This window comes from Oncorhynchus mykiss, chromosome 31, assembly GCF_013265735.2.
Source record: "Oncorhynchus mykiss isolate Arlee chromosome 31, USDA_OmykA_1.1, whole genome shotgun sequence".
NCBI classification, from domain to species: Eukaryota; Metazoa; Chordata; class Actinopteri; order Salmoniformes; family Salmonidae; genus Oncorhynchus; species Oncorhynchus mykiss.
Window position 1 is genome coordinate 18,655,112 of NC_050571.1, and position 15,392 is coordinate 18,670,503.

General features: G+C 40.2%; 1 protein-coding gene across 3 annotated transcripts; it reads right to left on the bottom strand.

Annotated features, from left to right (window-relative positions):
- Window positions 1–3,117: 3,117 nt before the first annotated feature.
- Window positions 3,118–14,784, bottom strand: irf2 (interferon regulatory factor 2). 3 transcript variants are annotated; one of them, XM_036969528.1, is made up of 9 exons: window positions 14,306–14,459; window positions 13,064–13,156; window positions 12,606–12,705; window positions 12,292–12,468; window positions 11,306–11,340; window positions 10,995–11,121; window positions 8,277–8,441; window positions 7,394–7,437; window positions 3,118–4,325 (listed from the first exon to the last, which is right to left on the bottom strand). In XM_036969528.1, exons 2-9 carry the CDS (start codon window positions 13,148–13,150, stop codon window positions 4,026–4,028), a joined length of 1,035 nt encoding a protein of 344 aa, XP_036825423.1. In that variant the 5' UTR covers window positions 13,151–13,156; window positions 14,306–14,459; the 3' UTR covers window positions 3,118–4,025.
- Between the last annotated feature and the right edge of the window lie 608 nt (window positions 14,785–15,392).

Genomic DNA, 15,392 nt, shown 5'->3' on the forward strand with positions numbered 1-15,392 from the left:
TCCACCCTTACTGTAAATATATTAAGGACTTTTTCTTAATGCAAAAATATTACAGTATATATAAATATTACATTATATAGCAAAGACATTTTGTTTTTATAGTTTTGAGAAGTGCTCTACTCTACTCCCACTATGTGTTAATCTCCAAGACAACCATTTCTACAAACAAGGGGATTCAATTAAAGGATTGCATTTATTTTTTGTCAATTGCACACAAGCTCCAACTGAAACGTGACTACCGCTTTTAACCCAACCCCTCTGAATCGGAGACGTGCGGGGGCTGCCACATTAGGCGTCCGGGGAGCTGTTGTTGTCTTGCTCGTGGACAGAATGACAGATTTTTCACCTCGTCTGCTCGGGGATTTGAACTAGAAACCTTACAGGTAACTGGCATTTCAGTACACACAGTATCATAATAATCATAAATTTACCCAAATATCCAGGCTCATAGTCCAACTGAATAAAGAGAGCTTTCATTGATGCATGGTAAATGCATATACTTGCACTTAATACTGTGATGTAGACACAGAGAAGACACTGATAAAAATATGTTTTTACATTGTTCACAAAACTACTACATTCCTACCCACTTAATTGCTTTGTGAGCTCACACACTAAACTATTGAATACTTTGATTTATATTTAAGTTATTACTACAGCCACTAGATGGTGCAATGTATTCAGACTTTGCATGATTCACCAGAGATACAGTGCCTTCAGAAAGTATTCATAACCGTTGACTTATTCCACATTTTTTACAGGCTGAATTGTAAATGGATTGAAGATACGTTTTACCCCTCACCCATCTACACACAATACTGACAAAGTGAAAACATGTTTGTAGAAATGTTTGCTGATTTATTGATAATAAAATACAGAAATCTAATTTGCATAAGTATTCACACCCCAGTCAATACTTTGTAGAAGCACCTTTGGCGGCGATTACAGCTTTGAGTTGTCTTGGGTATGTCTGTATCAGCTTTGCACATCTGGATTTGTGGATTTTCTCCTATTCTTCCCTGCAGATTTTCTCAAGCTCTGTTAAGTGAGACAGCAGTGAGCAGCAATCTTCAAGCCTTTCCACAGATTTTCACTGGGATTCAAGTCTGGACCACTCAAGGACTTTAACATTCTTGTTCTGAAGCCACTCCAACATTGCTTTGGCTGTATGCTTGGGGTCATAAATCTTCACCCTAGTCTAAGGTCATTTGCAGTCAAGCAGGTTCTCATCAAAGATTTTCCTCCATTCATTGTTCCATTTATCCTTACCAGTCTCCCAGTCCCTGACACTGAAAAGCATCCCCATAGCATGAAGCTGTCACTACCATGCTTCACGGTAGGGATGGTGTTAGATGGGTAATGAGCTGTGCCTGGTTTTCATCCAGACAAAGCACTTCGGATTCAAGCCCGAGTTACATTTTTGTCTCATCAGACCAGAATCTTTTGCCTTATGGTCTAAAATTTTCATGTGCCTTTTTGCAAACTCCAGGACTTTCTCAGGACTGGCTTCTGTCTGGCCCCTCTCCCATAAAGCCCCAGATAGGTGAAGTGCTGTAGAGACAGTTATCCCTCTGCCAGATTCTCCCATCTCAGCCAAGGAACTCTATAGCTCTCTCCGAGTGGTTATTGCCCGTTTGCTCAGTTTGGTTCAACGGCCAGCTCTGGGTAGTTCCATATTTTTTTCCACTTGATGGAGGACACTGTGCACTTGGAAACTTTCAACATTCTAGAAATTGTTTTATACCCTAACCCCAGATATACGCCTCAACACATTTCAATCTCGGCGATCTGTGGACAGTTCACTGGACTTCATGGTATAGTTTTTGCTCTGACATACACTGTCAACTTTGGGACCTTATATAGACAGGTGTTCTTTCTAAATCATGTCCAAACAATTGATTTGGTCACAGGTGGACTCCAATCAAGTTGTAGTGATATCTCAAGGATGATGATCAAAATAAATTGGATGCACCTCAGCTCAGTTGGTAGTGTCATAGCAAAGGGTTGTGGATACATATGCAAATGTAATATATTGCTGTATTTCATTTTCAATAAATTTGTAAACATTTGTAAAAAAAAAAAATTCACTTTGTCAGTATTGTGTGTAGATGGCTGAGAAAATTAATATATTTTATACATTTTGAATTCAGGCTGTACATAACAAAATGTGGTATGTCAAGGGGTATGAATACGTTCTGAAGGCACTGTAACTACAGTATTGTCATGAACTTGACCATTTTCATTTGCCCAGAGACTATTCAACCAAACCAAGGACAATAATGAAACTAAATGAAAATGTAATAATAGTTGTATTTCATATACCTCTTTTCATTCAAACAAAAGTCCTTGGGCTGGACAATGCATTTTAAGATCTGCAGATGTCTGATTGCCATTTCATAATGCTTGGCATTTGCGTGCTGTTATATGCTCTGTCTGGACTATCCTGTGGAGTGGTTGAGACTGTTTACTCTGGGATTGATTAATGGCCTATCTGGTGTGTGGTTGTCACAGCAACCAGGGCACCAATTGGCTGTGTGTTCAGGGCGCAAACAGGAAGTTAAGAGGCTAAGAACAGCAACCGAAACTAAAAGGCAGCCAGAGCATGAGCCAAAGCAGCCCCCCCCCCCCCCCCCCCCACACACACACAATAGAATGTGAAAGGATTGTTAAGAGGAAACCAGGTCCAAAAAAAAAAAGACAAAACCCCCCTCTATTTTCAGTTCACAATCACTAGTATTTGTAGACTTTTCAGAGGCATTATGCTTTAGCTGGAGTATCACTGCATTCATTTCTGTTATTACTGCATTGTCGGCACTAGAAGCACAAGCATTTACATCTGCTAACCTTGTGTATGTGACAAATAAAATTTGATTTGATGAAACAAGTAATACTATGATTCAACACAGAGGCAAAACACTCACTGTTGGCACCATTTTCTTTGTAAAAATCTTCCAGAGTTGAGAAAGGACAGCAGGAAAAGAACAGTGAAACAAATTTCTTGAATCCAACAGCTGGACCAAATAACTACATAAACGTTTCACACATGGTCAGAAAACAGACATTGCTGACCTCTGGTAATCTGTGTCACTAGAAAAAAAAATGTCTACTACACTGTAGTACCACAAGATTACAAAACAATATTTTTATTAAGATTTGCATGTTGATCCACAGGATTAAGAGTTGGCCATGAATGTGTGACACACTCAAACGTGTGTAAATGGATTTAGCAACTAATTTAAAACACCGTTACATATAGGCACACATAAGCAACAAGCCTATAAAATTTCACACATGAGATGTCACAAATGCAGACTTGTTGATAAAAATGTATTTTTTTCTTCATAATGTGTCATGTAAATAACAATAAAAAAAACAAATCGAACAAAGAATCAGAAATCTTTCATTGAGTAAAAAATATACAAATCAAATAAATTGTCCACCTTAGATTAAAATGTCCCTTTATATAAAAATATATATATAAGCTCGCTTAAAAGGCATCAAGATAAATGACCAGGTGCATTTACTCACTTCATCCTCCTAACCAATGGATGGCATCACCTTGAAGGTCAAAGACAAGGTTGGAAAGTTAGATCAGCAAGGCCTCTTAAGGCCTTTCCCAGGCTTCAGCCTTGCTGTCAGTGTAAACACACAGCCAGGGTGGCCACTCACATCCCCATCAGTGTTTTCCATAAGGTGCAGAAGCGGTATGCCATTACGCAGACATATCAGTATATACATTAATAACAGTGGGTGGGGAGTGGGAGAGATGCCCAACAGTTTGTAGATTCATCCCCTCACTCCCATCCCATTTAAAAGGCCCTGAGATCTTGGCAGGTTCAGTTTGGGCATCGATTCATATTCTACAGCTCACAGAGCCCCTATACTGTATGTCCCATAGACATAGTCATTACTATGAGTAGGCACTCTGGTCGAACAACAAGCCCAGCAGTGATCAATGCTTTTCAACGCCAAGCCTGCGTTGGCCTGTATCTGATCTTGAGTCACTGCACTGCACTGCCAGGGCTTCAGCAGGTCTTCACAGAGGAGATGTCTGATGTCTTCATGATAACGCTGGCTCTGGTCTCTGCAGCAGAGGCCTGGCTGGAGGAAGCCTGCTCTGAGGGAGGGTGCTGGGCTGCTGGCATGTCCCTGGTCCAGGGGCTGTTGCTGTAGCTAATAAGGGGCATGGGGTCCCTGGTGCTGGTCACTTTGAAGTTGGTTACCTTTCCACCAGTGACAAAGGTGGCCATGCTGGGTAATGAGCACGAGGGCACTCTCAGCACAGAGGAAGTGAAACTTGATTCCCACAGCCCACCACGAAGATCCTGCAAGTCACACAGAAGGTGGGTTTAACTCAGCCAATGTCATAACCATTCAAACACTCATTTCAGGATATACATGAATATAGAGTTGGCTACTAGCATATTTCTGTTTGCGGAATCTTCATAAATCATTTAAAGCATTAGAAGTGGGAATTTTATTGACATAGCAAGTCTAGCAAAACATGGCTGAAACACAGACATTCACATATATTGTCATGTTTATGAGCACTGTCAAACTTGTTCTTAATACTTTCTAAAAATGCTTGTCCTCCTGCTGTTGAGCTCTGCATGATTCATCTATACTAAGGAACCTCATACTAAAAGGGACCTCATCTCCCCACTCTCCACCAAGGGCTTCATTGGGCACAGAAAACAGCCTGGTGTTATACTAGTTCTCTGTTCCTCCAGTGGACATGTCAATATGTATTCAAACAATACAAAGGCAACATTTAAGAAATAAATAATGCATTCTGTAACAATATGCATGTGCTTGATTTGCTATTGTCCTTGTTTTGTAACGGTATGTACAGCGCCTTCAGAAATTATTCACACACCTTGACTTTTTCAGCCCAAATTTAAAATGGATTCAATTTAGATTTTGTTGTGTCATTGGCCTACACACAATACCCCATAATATCAAAGCGGAATGATGATTTTTTAAAAAAGTTTAACAAATGAATTAACAATTAAAAGCTGAAATGTCTTGAGTCAACAAGTTTTCAACCCCTTTATGGAAAGCCTAAATAAGTTCAGGAGTAAAGATTTGCTTAACAAGTCACATAATAAGTTGCATGGACTCACTCAGTGCGCAATAATAGAGATTAACACGCTTTTTTAATGACTACCTCATCTCTGTACCCCACACATCCACTTATCTGTAAGGTCCCCTAGTCGAGCAGTGAATTTCAAACAGATTCATCCACAAACTAGGGATGTTTTCCAATGCCTTGCAAAGGGCACCTATTGGTAGACATTGAATATCCTTTTGAGCATGGTGAAGTTATTAATGACACTTTGGATGGTGTATAAATACACCCAGTCGCTACAAAGATAGATGTTCTTCCTAACTCAGTTGCCGGAGAGGAAGGAAACCACTCAGGGATTTCACCATGAGGCCAATAGTGACTTTAAAACAGTTAGAGTTTAATGGCTATGATAGGAGAAAAACTGAGGATGGATCAACATTATTGTAGTTACGCCACAATACTAACCTAATTGACAGAGTGAAAAGGAGGAAGCCTGTACAGAATAAAATATTTAAAAATGTGCATCCTGTTTGCAACAGCGCACTAAAGTAATACTGCAAAAACCACTCCATATTTTCAAGCATTGTTGTTGCTGCATTATGAGTATGCTTGTAATTGTTAAGGACTGGAGAGTTTCAGGATAAAAAAATAAACGGAATGGAGCTAAGCACAGGCAAAATCCTAGTGGAAAACCTGGTAGTCTGCTTTCCACCAGACACCAGCAGGACAATAACCTAAAACAAAAGGCCAAACCTACAATGGAGTTGCTTACCAAGGAATGGCCGAGACACAGTTTTGACTTAAATCTGCTTGAAAATCTATGGCAAGCCCTGAAAATGGTTGTCTAGCAACTAACAACAACCAATTTGACAGAACTTTAAGATTTTTTTTAAAGAAAGAAACTTGGCAAATGTTGCACAATCCAGGTGTGGAAAGCTTTTAGAAACTTACCCAGAAAGACTCACAGCTGTAATCGCTGCCAAAGTATTGACTCAGGGGTATGAATAAGAGATATTTCTGTATTTAATTTAGCCAAAAAAACATAAAACATCTTTTCACTTTGACATTATGGAGTACTGTGTGTCGATGGGTGATGGAAAAAAATATTATTTAATACATTTTTTATTCAGGCTAACAACAAAATGTGGAACAGGTCAAGGGGTATGAATACTTTCCAATCACAAATACTTACCAATCACAAATCAAACACACTGTACGCGTTTGATTTGTAATTGGGCTTGATTTGAGGACAATTCAAGATATTAAATTAGGGTGAATCATTAGCCATGGGAAACAAGTGAATCCAGTATTCACCAGAGAGCTACCTTCTGTTGCTTTGTCTTTCTTTACATCAGAGCACTCTAGAACAGGAACTGACAATATAAGCTAGAGGTAGTGGTAGAGGTAGTGGTAGTGGTACAGGTAGTGGTAGAGTTAGTGGTAGTGGTACAGGTGGAGGTACAGGTAGTGGTAGTGGTAGACCTGGAGGTGGAGGTAGAGTGACAGTATTACCATGCTACAGTTACTGTACTCAGCTGTTAAGCAGTAGAACTGGCTAATGTAATAAACTCAAAATGGTGGGCTTCAAGTTCAGGCTTGTTTATCAGATGTTTCAGCTGTATGTGTCTGTGTTCCCAGGCAGGCCCAGCCATGCCGCTCAGCCCTATTGGAATAAGCGAATGTTGCTAGCGAAATGCCCTTACCTTGCCTTAGCGAACAGGCCAGCTACAATGGCACCATAAACAGGCCATCTACAGTGGCACCATAAAACAAAGCTATCGCCCTGTGTTACAAGCGCTCCTTAAAAGTTGCTGAAAATTATCGACCACTTATCGTGGAAATTTTGCTGATATCTTTCAATTAGATAAATAACCTATAGGGCCCTACTAGAGAAATGTTAAATTTGGCACAAAATAAGATTGCTAATATTGCTGATCGTTGATGGGACAATTGATAGCTACAACATTCAAAGTAGCAGCAGTAGTTTTAAGGGTAATATAAAAGAGTAACTGGTGCATTCATGTTATGAACTTAGCGTTCAATTTATCTTTATCGAGATAGTACACTAAATTTATCAAATGGATTTTAATCAATATCAGCCAGCTCTAACGCACAGGCTTAAAATCAAAAGGCTTCTATGTACCTTTCCAATCTTACAAAAAAATCTGCCTGTCTTGAGTGATTACTAAACTAACCATGGTTACCAGGATAACCAGTTCTAAATTATGTGCTTTGCTTCTGATACAGATATGTATTCTATTGTTCAGAGTCCTTTAGTTTGTACACAGATGGGTATAATACGTGTAGACAGAGCTCAGGCCTTACCTCCTTGGAGTCCTCTTCACTGTGCACACTGTCTGGGTCACTCTCTGTTAAGCAGACCAGGAAGAAGAACCATGAAACACAGTCAGGGATTTCCAGACTAACAGGTTAGAGAGGGATGATGACGTGAGGATTATCTGCTACCATCAGTGATACACTCTAGGCAGCCTCTAAACAGCCTCTAAACAATCATTGATCGTTTAATGCTTCACCAAATACTAAACATGCAGGACTAGTAGTTGCACTGTGTACAGTATGTCACTTTACAACACATTAACTTACTCTACAGTAATAACAGGAGCAGGTTGAATGACAGTGGAGATGTAGCCATCTTTATGATGACACACACTGGCCTTGAGCTTGCAACAGCAAAGCCATAAACCCTAATATACATTAAGCAATACAACACAGTACTACACTACCTGGCTCAAATAAAGGTTCAAAGGTTCCCATTTTACCTGGTATTTTGAAATGGAGCCGATACTGTCCCTTTGAAGCCACAAGCATAGAAGGGTGTTGAAAATCTAGTAATTAATACCTCCAATCACCAAATAAATGATTCACCTATCAGTCTTATTTGATTGTAGATCTCATTCAACTCCAGCTTAATTTTGATGTGGCTGACAAGGATTCTACTACTCTATTAAAACCTATGATGGGTACTGATGTGACTTGCAGGTCTTCTGCAGGAAAGATTGTAGCTGCCAGTGTCCTCACCGTGGGTGGAGGAGTTAAACAATTCTACATGCCAATTGGGATCCCAAATTCAAGGGCAATCACCCATGTCTGTTGTGTTAAGGCATTGGTTGGGATGGGAGCATTTAGGGGGTGGTGGGGGGGGGGGGGGGGGGGGGGGGGGGGGGGGGGGGGGGGGGGGTGGACTGACCTCCATACGAGGACACAGGGGAGATCTGGAGTGGGTACGGGTGGCTGGAGCTGACTGACTGCTCCTCATTCTCCGTGGTCACCTCGATGGTCTGGCAGACACAAGGCAGGTCGTCGACGATCAGCTGGTCGTACCCAGGACTGTGACTGCTCAGATGAAGATATTCTGAGGAAGAGAGGATGATCCCTGGTTATTAAACGGTAATCAAGAGGAAAGACACACAAGCACTCTACACACACGTACATTGTAATATTGTTGTATGGTGGTATTATATCATTTTGTATTGTAGATATGTTGTGGTGTAATAATGTTATATGATGTACTGTTTTATATTTTGTTTTAAATGTAATGTAAGTGTCTTAATGTGTTTGGACCCCAGGAAGAGTAGCTGCTGTCTCGGCAGAACTAACGGGGATCCATAATAAACCCCAGGAAGAGTAGTTGCTGCCTTGGTAGGAACTAATGTGGATCCATAATAGAGGTCGACCGATTAATCTGAATGGCCGATTAATTAGGGCCGATTTCAAGTTTTCATAAAAATCGGTAATCGGCATTTTTGGCCTCCGATCATGGCCGATTACATTGCAGTCCACGAGGAGACTGCGTGGCAGGCTGACTACCTGTTATGCGAGTGCAGCAAGGAGCCAAGGTAAGGTGCTAGCTAGCATTAAACGTATCTTAACATAATCACTAGTTAACTACACATGGTTGATGATATTCCTAGTATATCTAGCTTGTCCTGCGTTGCATATAATCGATGCGGTGCCTGTTAATTTATCATCGAATCACAGCCTACTTCACCAAACGGGTGATTTAACAAGAGCATTCGCGAAAAAAGCACTGCCGTTTCACAAATGTACCTAACCAGAAACATCAATGCCTTTCTTAAAATCAATACACAAGTATATATTTTTAAACCTGCATATTTAGTTAATATTGCCTGCTAACATGAATTTATTTTAACTAGGAAATTGTGTCACTTCTCGTGTTCTGCGCAAGCAGAGTCAGGGTATATGCAGCAGTTTGGGCTGCCTGGCTTGTTGCGAACTGTGTGAAGACCAATTCATCCTAACAAAGACCGTAATTAATTTGCCAGAATTGTACATAATTATGACATTACATTGAAAGTTGTGCAATGTAATATCAATATTTTGACTTAGGTATGCCACCTGTTAGATAAAATACGGAACGGTTCCATATTTCACTGAAAGAATAAACGTTTAGTTTTCAAAATGATAGTTTCCGGATTTGACCATATTAATGACCTAAGGCTCGTATTTCTGTGCATTATTATGTTATAATTATGTCTATGATTTGATATTTGATAGAGCAGTCTGACTGAGCGGTGGTAGGCAGCAGCAGGCTCGTAAGAATTCATTCAAACGGCAATTTCCTGCATTTGCCAGCAGCTCTTCGCTGTGCTTCAAGCATTGCGCTGTGTAGGACTTCAAGCCTATCAACTCCCGAGATTAGGCTGGCAATACCATAGTGCCTATAAGAACATCCAATAGTCAAAGGTATATGAAACACAAAAGGTAGAGAGAAATATTCCTATAATAAATACAACTTAAAAATTCTTAACTGGGAATATTGAAGACTCATGTTAAAAGGAACCACCAGCTTTCATATGTTCTGAGTAAGGAACTTAAACATTTGCAATATGTGCCATGTAAAAAAAGCTCTTTTACTTTCTTCTCCAACACTTGTATTGCATTATTTAAACCAAAATGAACATGTTTCATTATTTATTTGAGACTAAACTGATTTTATTTATGTATTATATTAAGTTAAAAATAAAAGTGTTCATTCAGTATTGTTGTAATTGTCATTATTACAAATAAATAAATAAATTATATATATATATATATATATCTCCTTAGATCCTTAGTAAACCCCAGGAAGAGCACCTGCTGCTTTGGCAGAACTAATGGGGATCCATAATAAACCCCAGGACGAGTAGCTGCTGCCTTGGCAGAACTAATGGGGATCCATAATAAACCCCAGGAAGAGTAGCTGCTGCCTTGGCAGAACTAACGGCGATCCTTAGTAAGCCCCAGGAAGAGTACATGCTGCTTTGGCAGAACTAATGGGGATAAATAATAAACCCCAGGAAGAGTAGCTGCTGCCTTCGCAGGAACTAATGGGGCTCCTTAATAAACCCCAGGAAGGGTAGCTGCTGCTTTGCCAGAACTAATGGGGATCAATAATAAACCCCAGGAAGAGTAGCTGCTGCCTTCGCAGGAACTAATGGGGCTCCTTAATAAACCCCAGGAAGAGTAGCTGCTGCCTTCGCAGGAACTAATGGGGCTCCTTAATAAACCCCAGGAAGGGTAGCTGCTGCTTTGCCAGAACTAATGGGGATCAATAATAAACCCCAGGAAGAGTCGCTGCTGCCTTCGCAGGAACTAATGGGGCTCCTTAATAAATAAAAATACACAACCAAAAATAAAACATTTGCATATAAGACATTAGTAAGAGCATAATTAACTACTACAGCTATGCAGTCTTGCATGTTTACCACACACTTTTAAAATCAACATCAATTACATTGATTGAGGTATGTAGTAGACACAAGGTGGTCACAAATGACACCGTGTTCCCTGTAAAGTGCATAAAATTTTGACCAGAGCCCTATGGAAAGTGATCAAAAGAAGTGAACTATATAGGGATTAGTGTGCAATTGGGGACACAAAAAAACACACTAATGCCAGGTATTACCTGTGCAGTCTGTAAAGTACTCGTCTTTCACCTCCTCCTTCACCTCCACCTTCACTACCGGCCCATGATGGTCTCCAACAGACCCATTCATGCTCTCCATGGCTGGGAACCCAGGCTCCACCTGCTGCTGGGGTGACAGAGATAGAGGGTTGTGGGCATCTCTCTCCATCCTCATTGAAGGTCTGTTATCCATGCTCATACCATTTTACATGCAAATTATTCATTTAAAATAATAGTTTGAATGTGAAATTGATTATAGACTTATGCACAGAGGTCTTGTGTCAACATAACATTTTGATGATGGTTATTACCTTGTTCTTTCCTCCTTTCTCAGTCCTCTTCTTTCCTAGAAAACACACACAGTCCATTGTTAATAGACAGTCCATTGTTACACACAATCTATTTCAGTGTGTCAAATGTGTATCAGTTTTCTACAGGTTATTAGATCATATACCAAATTAATACTCAGAGCACATATTACACATGAATTGAAGTTGAATGCAAAACTGACCACATTATAATGCCTTAATAAAGTCATAAGTGTGACACTGAAAGCGGATACATCCTACAGTTTGCCATTTATAATGTGACTACCTGGTACCCCCTGTATATAGCCATGTGACTACCTGGTACCCCCTGTATATAGCCATGTGACTACCTGGTACCCCCTGTATATAGCCATGTTACTACCTGGTACCCCCTGTATATAGCCATGTTACTACCTGGTACCCCCTGTATATAGCCATGTTACTACCTGGTACCCCCTGTATATAGCCATGTTACTACCTGGTACCCCCTGTATATAGCCATGTTAGTACCTGGTAGTCCTTGTATATAGCCATGTTACTACCTGGTACTCCTTGTATATAGCCATGTTAGTTTTACCTGTTATTGTTATTCACTGTATTTATTCCTTGCGTCACTATTTCTATTGATCTTAAAAGGACCCGTCAGAAAGCATTTCACTGTTAGCCTACACCTGTTGTTTACCAAGCAGTTCACTGTTAGTATACACCTGTTGTTTACCAAGCAGTTCACTGTTAGTAAACCACAGGTGTAGACTAAGCACGTAACAAATAAAATGTGATTTGAATTCAACCACTGTTCTCGCTGAGCCAGAGACTGCGTTTACACAGGCAGTCCAATTCTGTCTTTTTATGACTAATTGGTCTTTTGACCAATCACATCAGATCTTTTTCAGAACTGATCTGATTGGTCAAAATACTGATTAGTGAAAAAAAATATCAGAATTAGGCTGCCTGTCTACCTGCAGCCAGAGACTCAGAGAACCACTTGCCTTTCTTGGTCTGGCGCTCTGAAGCAGACAGCATCTTGTATACTCTGAAAGCGTTGGTCCCCTTCTTGATGCTCTTGTCTTTCACCTCCTCAATATCAGGCAGAGAGTTCATAGCACAGCGGAAATTGGCCTTCCATGTTTTCGGGTCTGGTTTGTCGATCCCTAGTTGGTATTTTCCTGATAAGACAAAATCACTTGTTATGGGAAGGCCATACTGCTGCATAAACTTAAGTCATAACACAACAGTAGCATTGGTCATGTAGAACTGTGTATTGTTGGCCATTTCTTATCATTTCAAATGTTCATTACCGTACCTGTATGAATGGCCCAGTTCATAAATAAAGGAGCGTCTTTCTCCAAATCCCAGCCATGCCTTGCAGCATGCATCCATGGAATCTGGAAGATCCTCTTCTCCTGCAGGTTCATCACAACAATGATTCAGACATACTTTATGACTTGGCTAACAAATCAGCAGCACATACATGCGTTTCCTGTTTCTACATACAGTACTTGCCAGTGAGGATTTCGAAAATATAACAAGCAAACAAAACACACACACACACAACTTATAAACACACAACTTAGACAGAATATGGTTGACTGTTTAGATAGGAGTGTAAACCTGTTTGTGTGACGGAGGGGTTACGTTGTTGGGTTTGGTAGCAAATTGCTTCAGCAAAGACTGAAAACCTGGTACAGAATCATCTTAGAATGTGTTGATTTTCCATACTGAAGAAAACGGAATGTCTCAATAAAGATATATTTCACTCACTCTATTTATCCATATCAGGCCAGGGATTAGGGAAGAGTTTATCTGTTCCACCAGCCATGGCCGCATTCGCATCCTTTCCACGGGCATGGTCGCCTGCAGACAGAGAGCAAGGAGGAGATAAACAGTAAATGTAATGAATTACCCATTTCCTTAGCTTCCTGTAGACTGCAACAGGTCAGAAAACCTCAGTGGCAAAGAGGCCCATTAGGGGGATGACATCATTCCCTGAGCCCATCAGCAACATCTGAGATCATTCTCTTACTACAGAGCAGAAACCCAGCGCCACAACAAATATTTTACAGAGGGGTTACAACAAAACGCGAATAGACGCAGTTGTGTTTTAGCACACGTCAAGCTTTACTTTGTTGATGTGTAATATGGTGTTAATGGTTAAAAGGTGCACATAAGCTGGTGATGACCATGCAAGTTGCTTAGTTATTACTGCATGCAACCGTAGCCAAGAATTCTCAAATCCACGTTTACCCGATGGAGTTGAGCAGCGAGGCGCTGAGTTTTGGCAGTGTAGCCTACTTCCGATTACATCGAGTCAGTATCAGTCGATACTAGTAAAAATGTCCATTATTTCATGCGTACCTTGTACGTGTTTGTCATGTGTAACTGTTCTTTTCATTCAGTTGCTGCAATCCGAAGGTTTTGATAAAAACGTAATTCTATGTGACTGTCAAATTGCGTGGTGCAGGGCTGCTCCTTATACTTTAACAAACAATGGCTCTCTTGGCGGAGGTTGCGTAAAATGCTATTTTTAATAAAAAACGACTGATTGCAGCACCAAAAGTAAATAACCCAGTTACACAGGACAAACCACCATCTACAGATCTCTATGTACTCGATGTAGTCGGAGGTAGGCTGCACTCCGTCAAAACTCATCTCATCGCCACCAAACTTCATCCGGTATCGTAGAGTTAAGAATTATTGGCTACAGGTAGACGTAGAGTAATCAAGTCGTGATCAAAGTTCACTTCAACAAAAGGCAACTAACTCCTAAACCAATATTCAGTAACAGGATATTAGAATGTTACTTTAATATATATATATATATATATATATATTACACATACATATTCTAGTTTACTTTAAAAATGAGGCAGTACAATAACGTAGTTATCATTTAGTAAACCCTGCAGTTGTAGCCTAGTATTCATGCAATTTACCAAGCGTGTTCCAATTCCATTATACTGCCCATCTTAGCCTGATAACATACACAATAACAGACATCTCTACCTGTAAATGGTTATACCGCAACAATTGCCTGTAGACATTTTGGTGCGCAATGCGCCACAAAGAAACATTTCGCTCAGTCTTGTCAAGTCACGTTGTCGTCAAAACTGACAGCTGTGCTAATTCAAGTTCACAAGAAAGCTGCCAGACATATCAACCCAAAAGTGAAAATAAACTTCATTCCAAGTCGGTTGGCCAACGGATCAACATTCTATTACTTTCGATTAGGGTTTACAATGTCGCTTCGTGATTCTATAGATACATAACTTCAGCGATAATAACATGCGGAAACGTTACCTGCGATAAAGTGTTCTATTCAGCTTGATTAATCGACAGTTCTCTTGTCAGTTGCACAATATTCTCGTGTAGTTTGAGTTTCTGTATATCAAACGAAAAGTTAATTTAGCCTATTTCAGTGTCCAGATCGAAAGCAAAACAAGTAAAGGAAGTGCTTAGCGTGGAAATCCCCTCCCGATTTGTTTGTCTCACGTCCCCTGAGCCTAGATGGCGTTGCACAGGGTTCTGGAGAGCACGGAAGTCTTCTCATTGGTCTACGCCTCTGCAACGGACAGCTCAATTTCATTTTCACTTCCTCAACACCCATCTGGTTGGATTCCAGCTTGCATTTTCTGCTTGAAACGAAACTAGTTGCTCTGTTTCAAAACTTGCTGCAGTGCTTTTTGCATAGTTAATTTCTGAAAATGTGGACAGAACTTATCTACTGTAAACCCTACATACAATATCAGAAAACAATGTAATTTTTGCCCATGGTTAATGAACTGTCTTTGTTATTTGAACTAGATGGAAGTAAAACCTTGTAGTTTCTGGTCAGTATTGTCAGAAAGGCAAAGCAGAGGCAGTGTGGTTTCCCTGGCCCCTAACACAGGAAATGCAAGCGCCTTGGCCCTGCAGACACAGACATCTTATCTGAGGCCAAACACTCTGCAAGTCCCACCAATTCAGATGTCCATCATGTGTTGGATAAAGACAGTTTCCAACTATTGAATAACCATGATATGTTAGATTTTCATATGGAATACTATCACAATGAAATCGCAAACATATTATTTCACAATAGGATACAAGAAAT

Bases quoted from the DNA above. Each gene is read 5' to 3' on its own strand.
- irf2 (XM_036969528.1), bottom strand. From the start codon at position 13,150: ATGCCCGTGGAAAGGATGCGAATGCGGCCATGGCTGGTGGAACAGATA. The intron at 12,706-13,063 runs GTGAGTGAAATA...ATGAACCTGCAG, and splicing joins GCCTGATATGGATAAATAGA to GAGAAGAGGATCTTCCAGAT. The intron at 4,326-7,393 runs GTAAGGCCTGAG...TGTGACTTGCAG, and splicing joins GTGAAGAGGACTCCAAGGAG to GATCTTCGTGGTGGGCTGTG.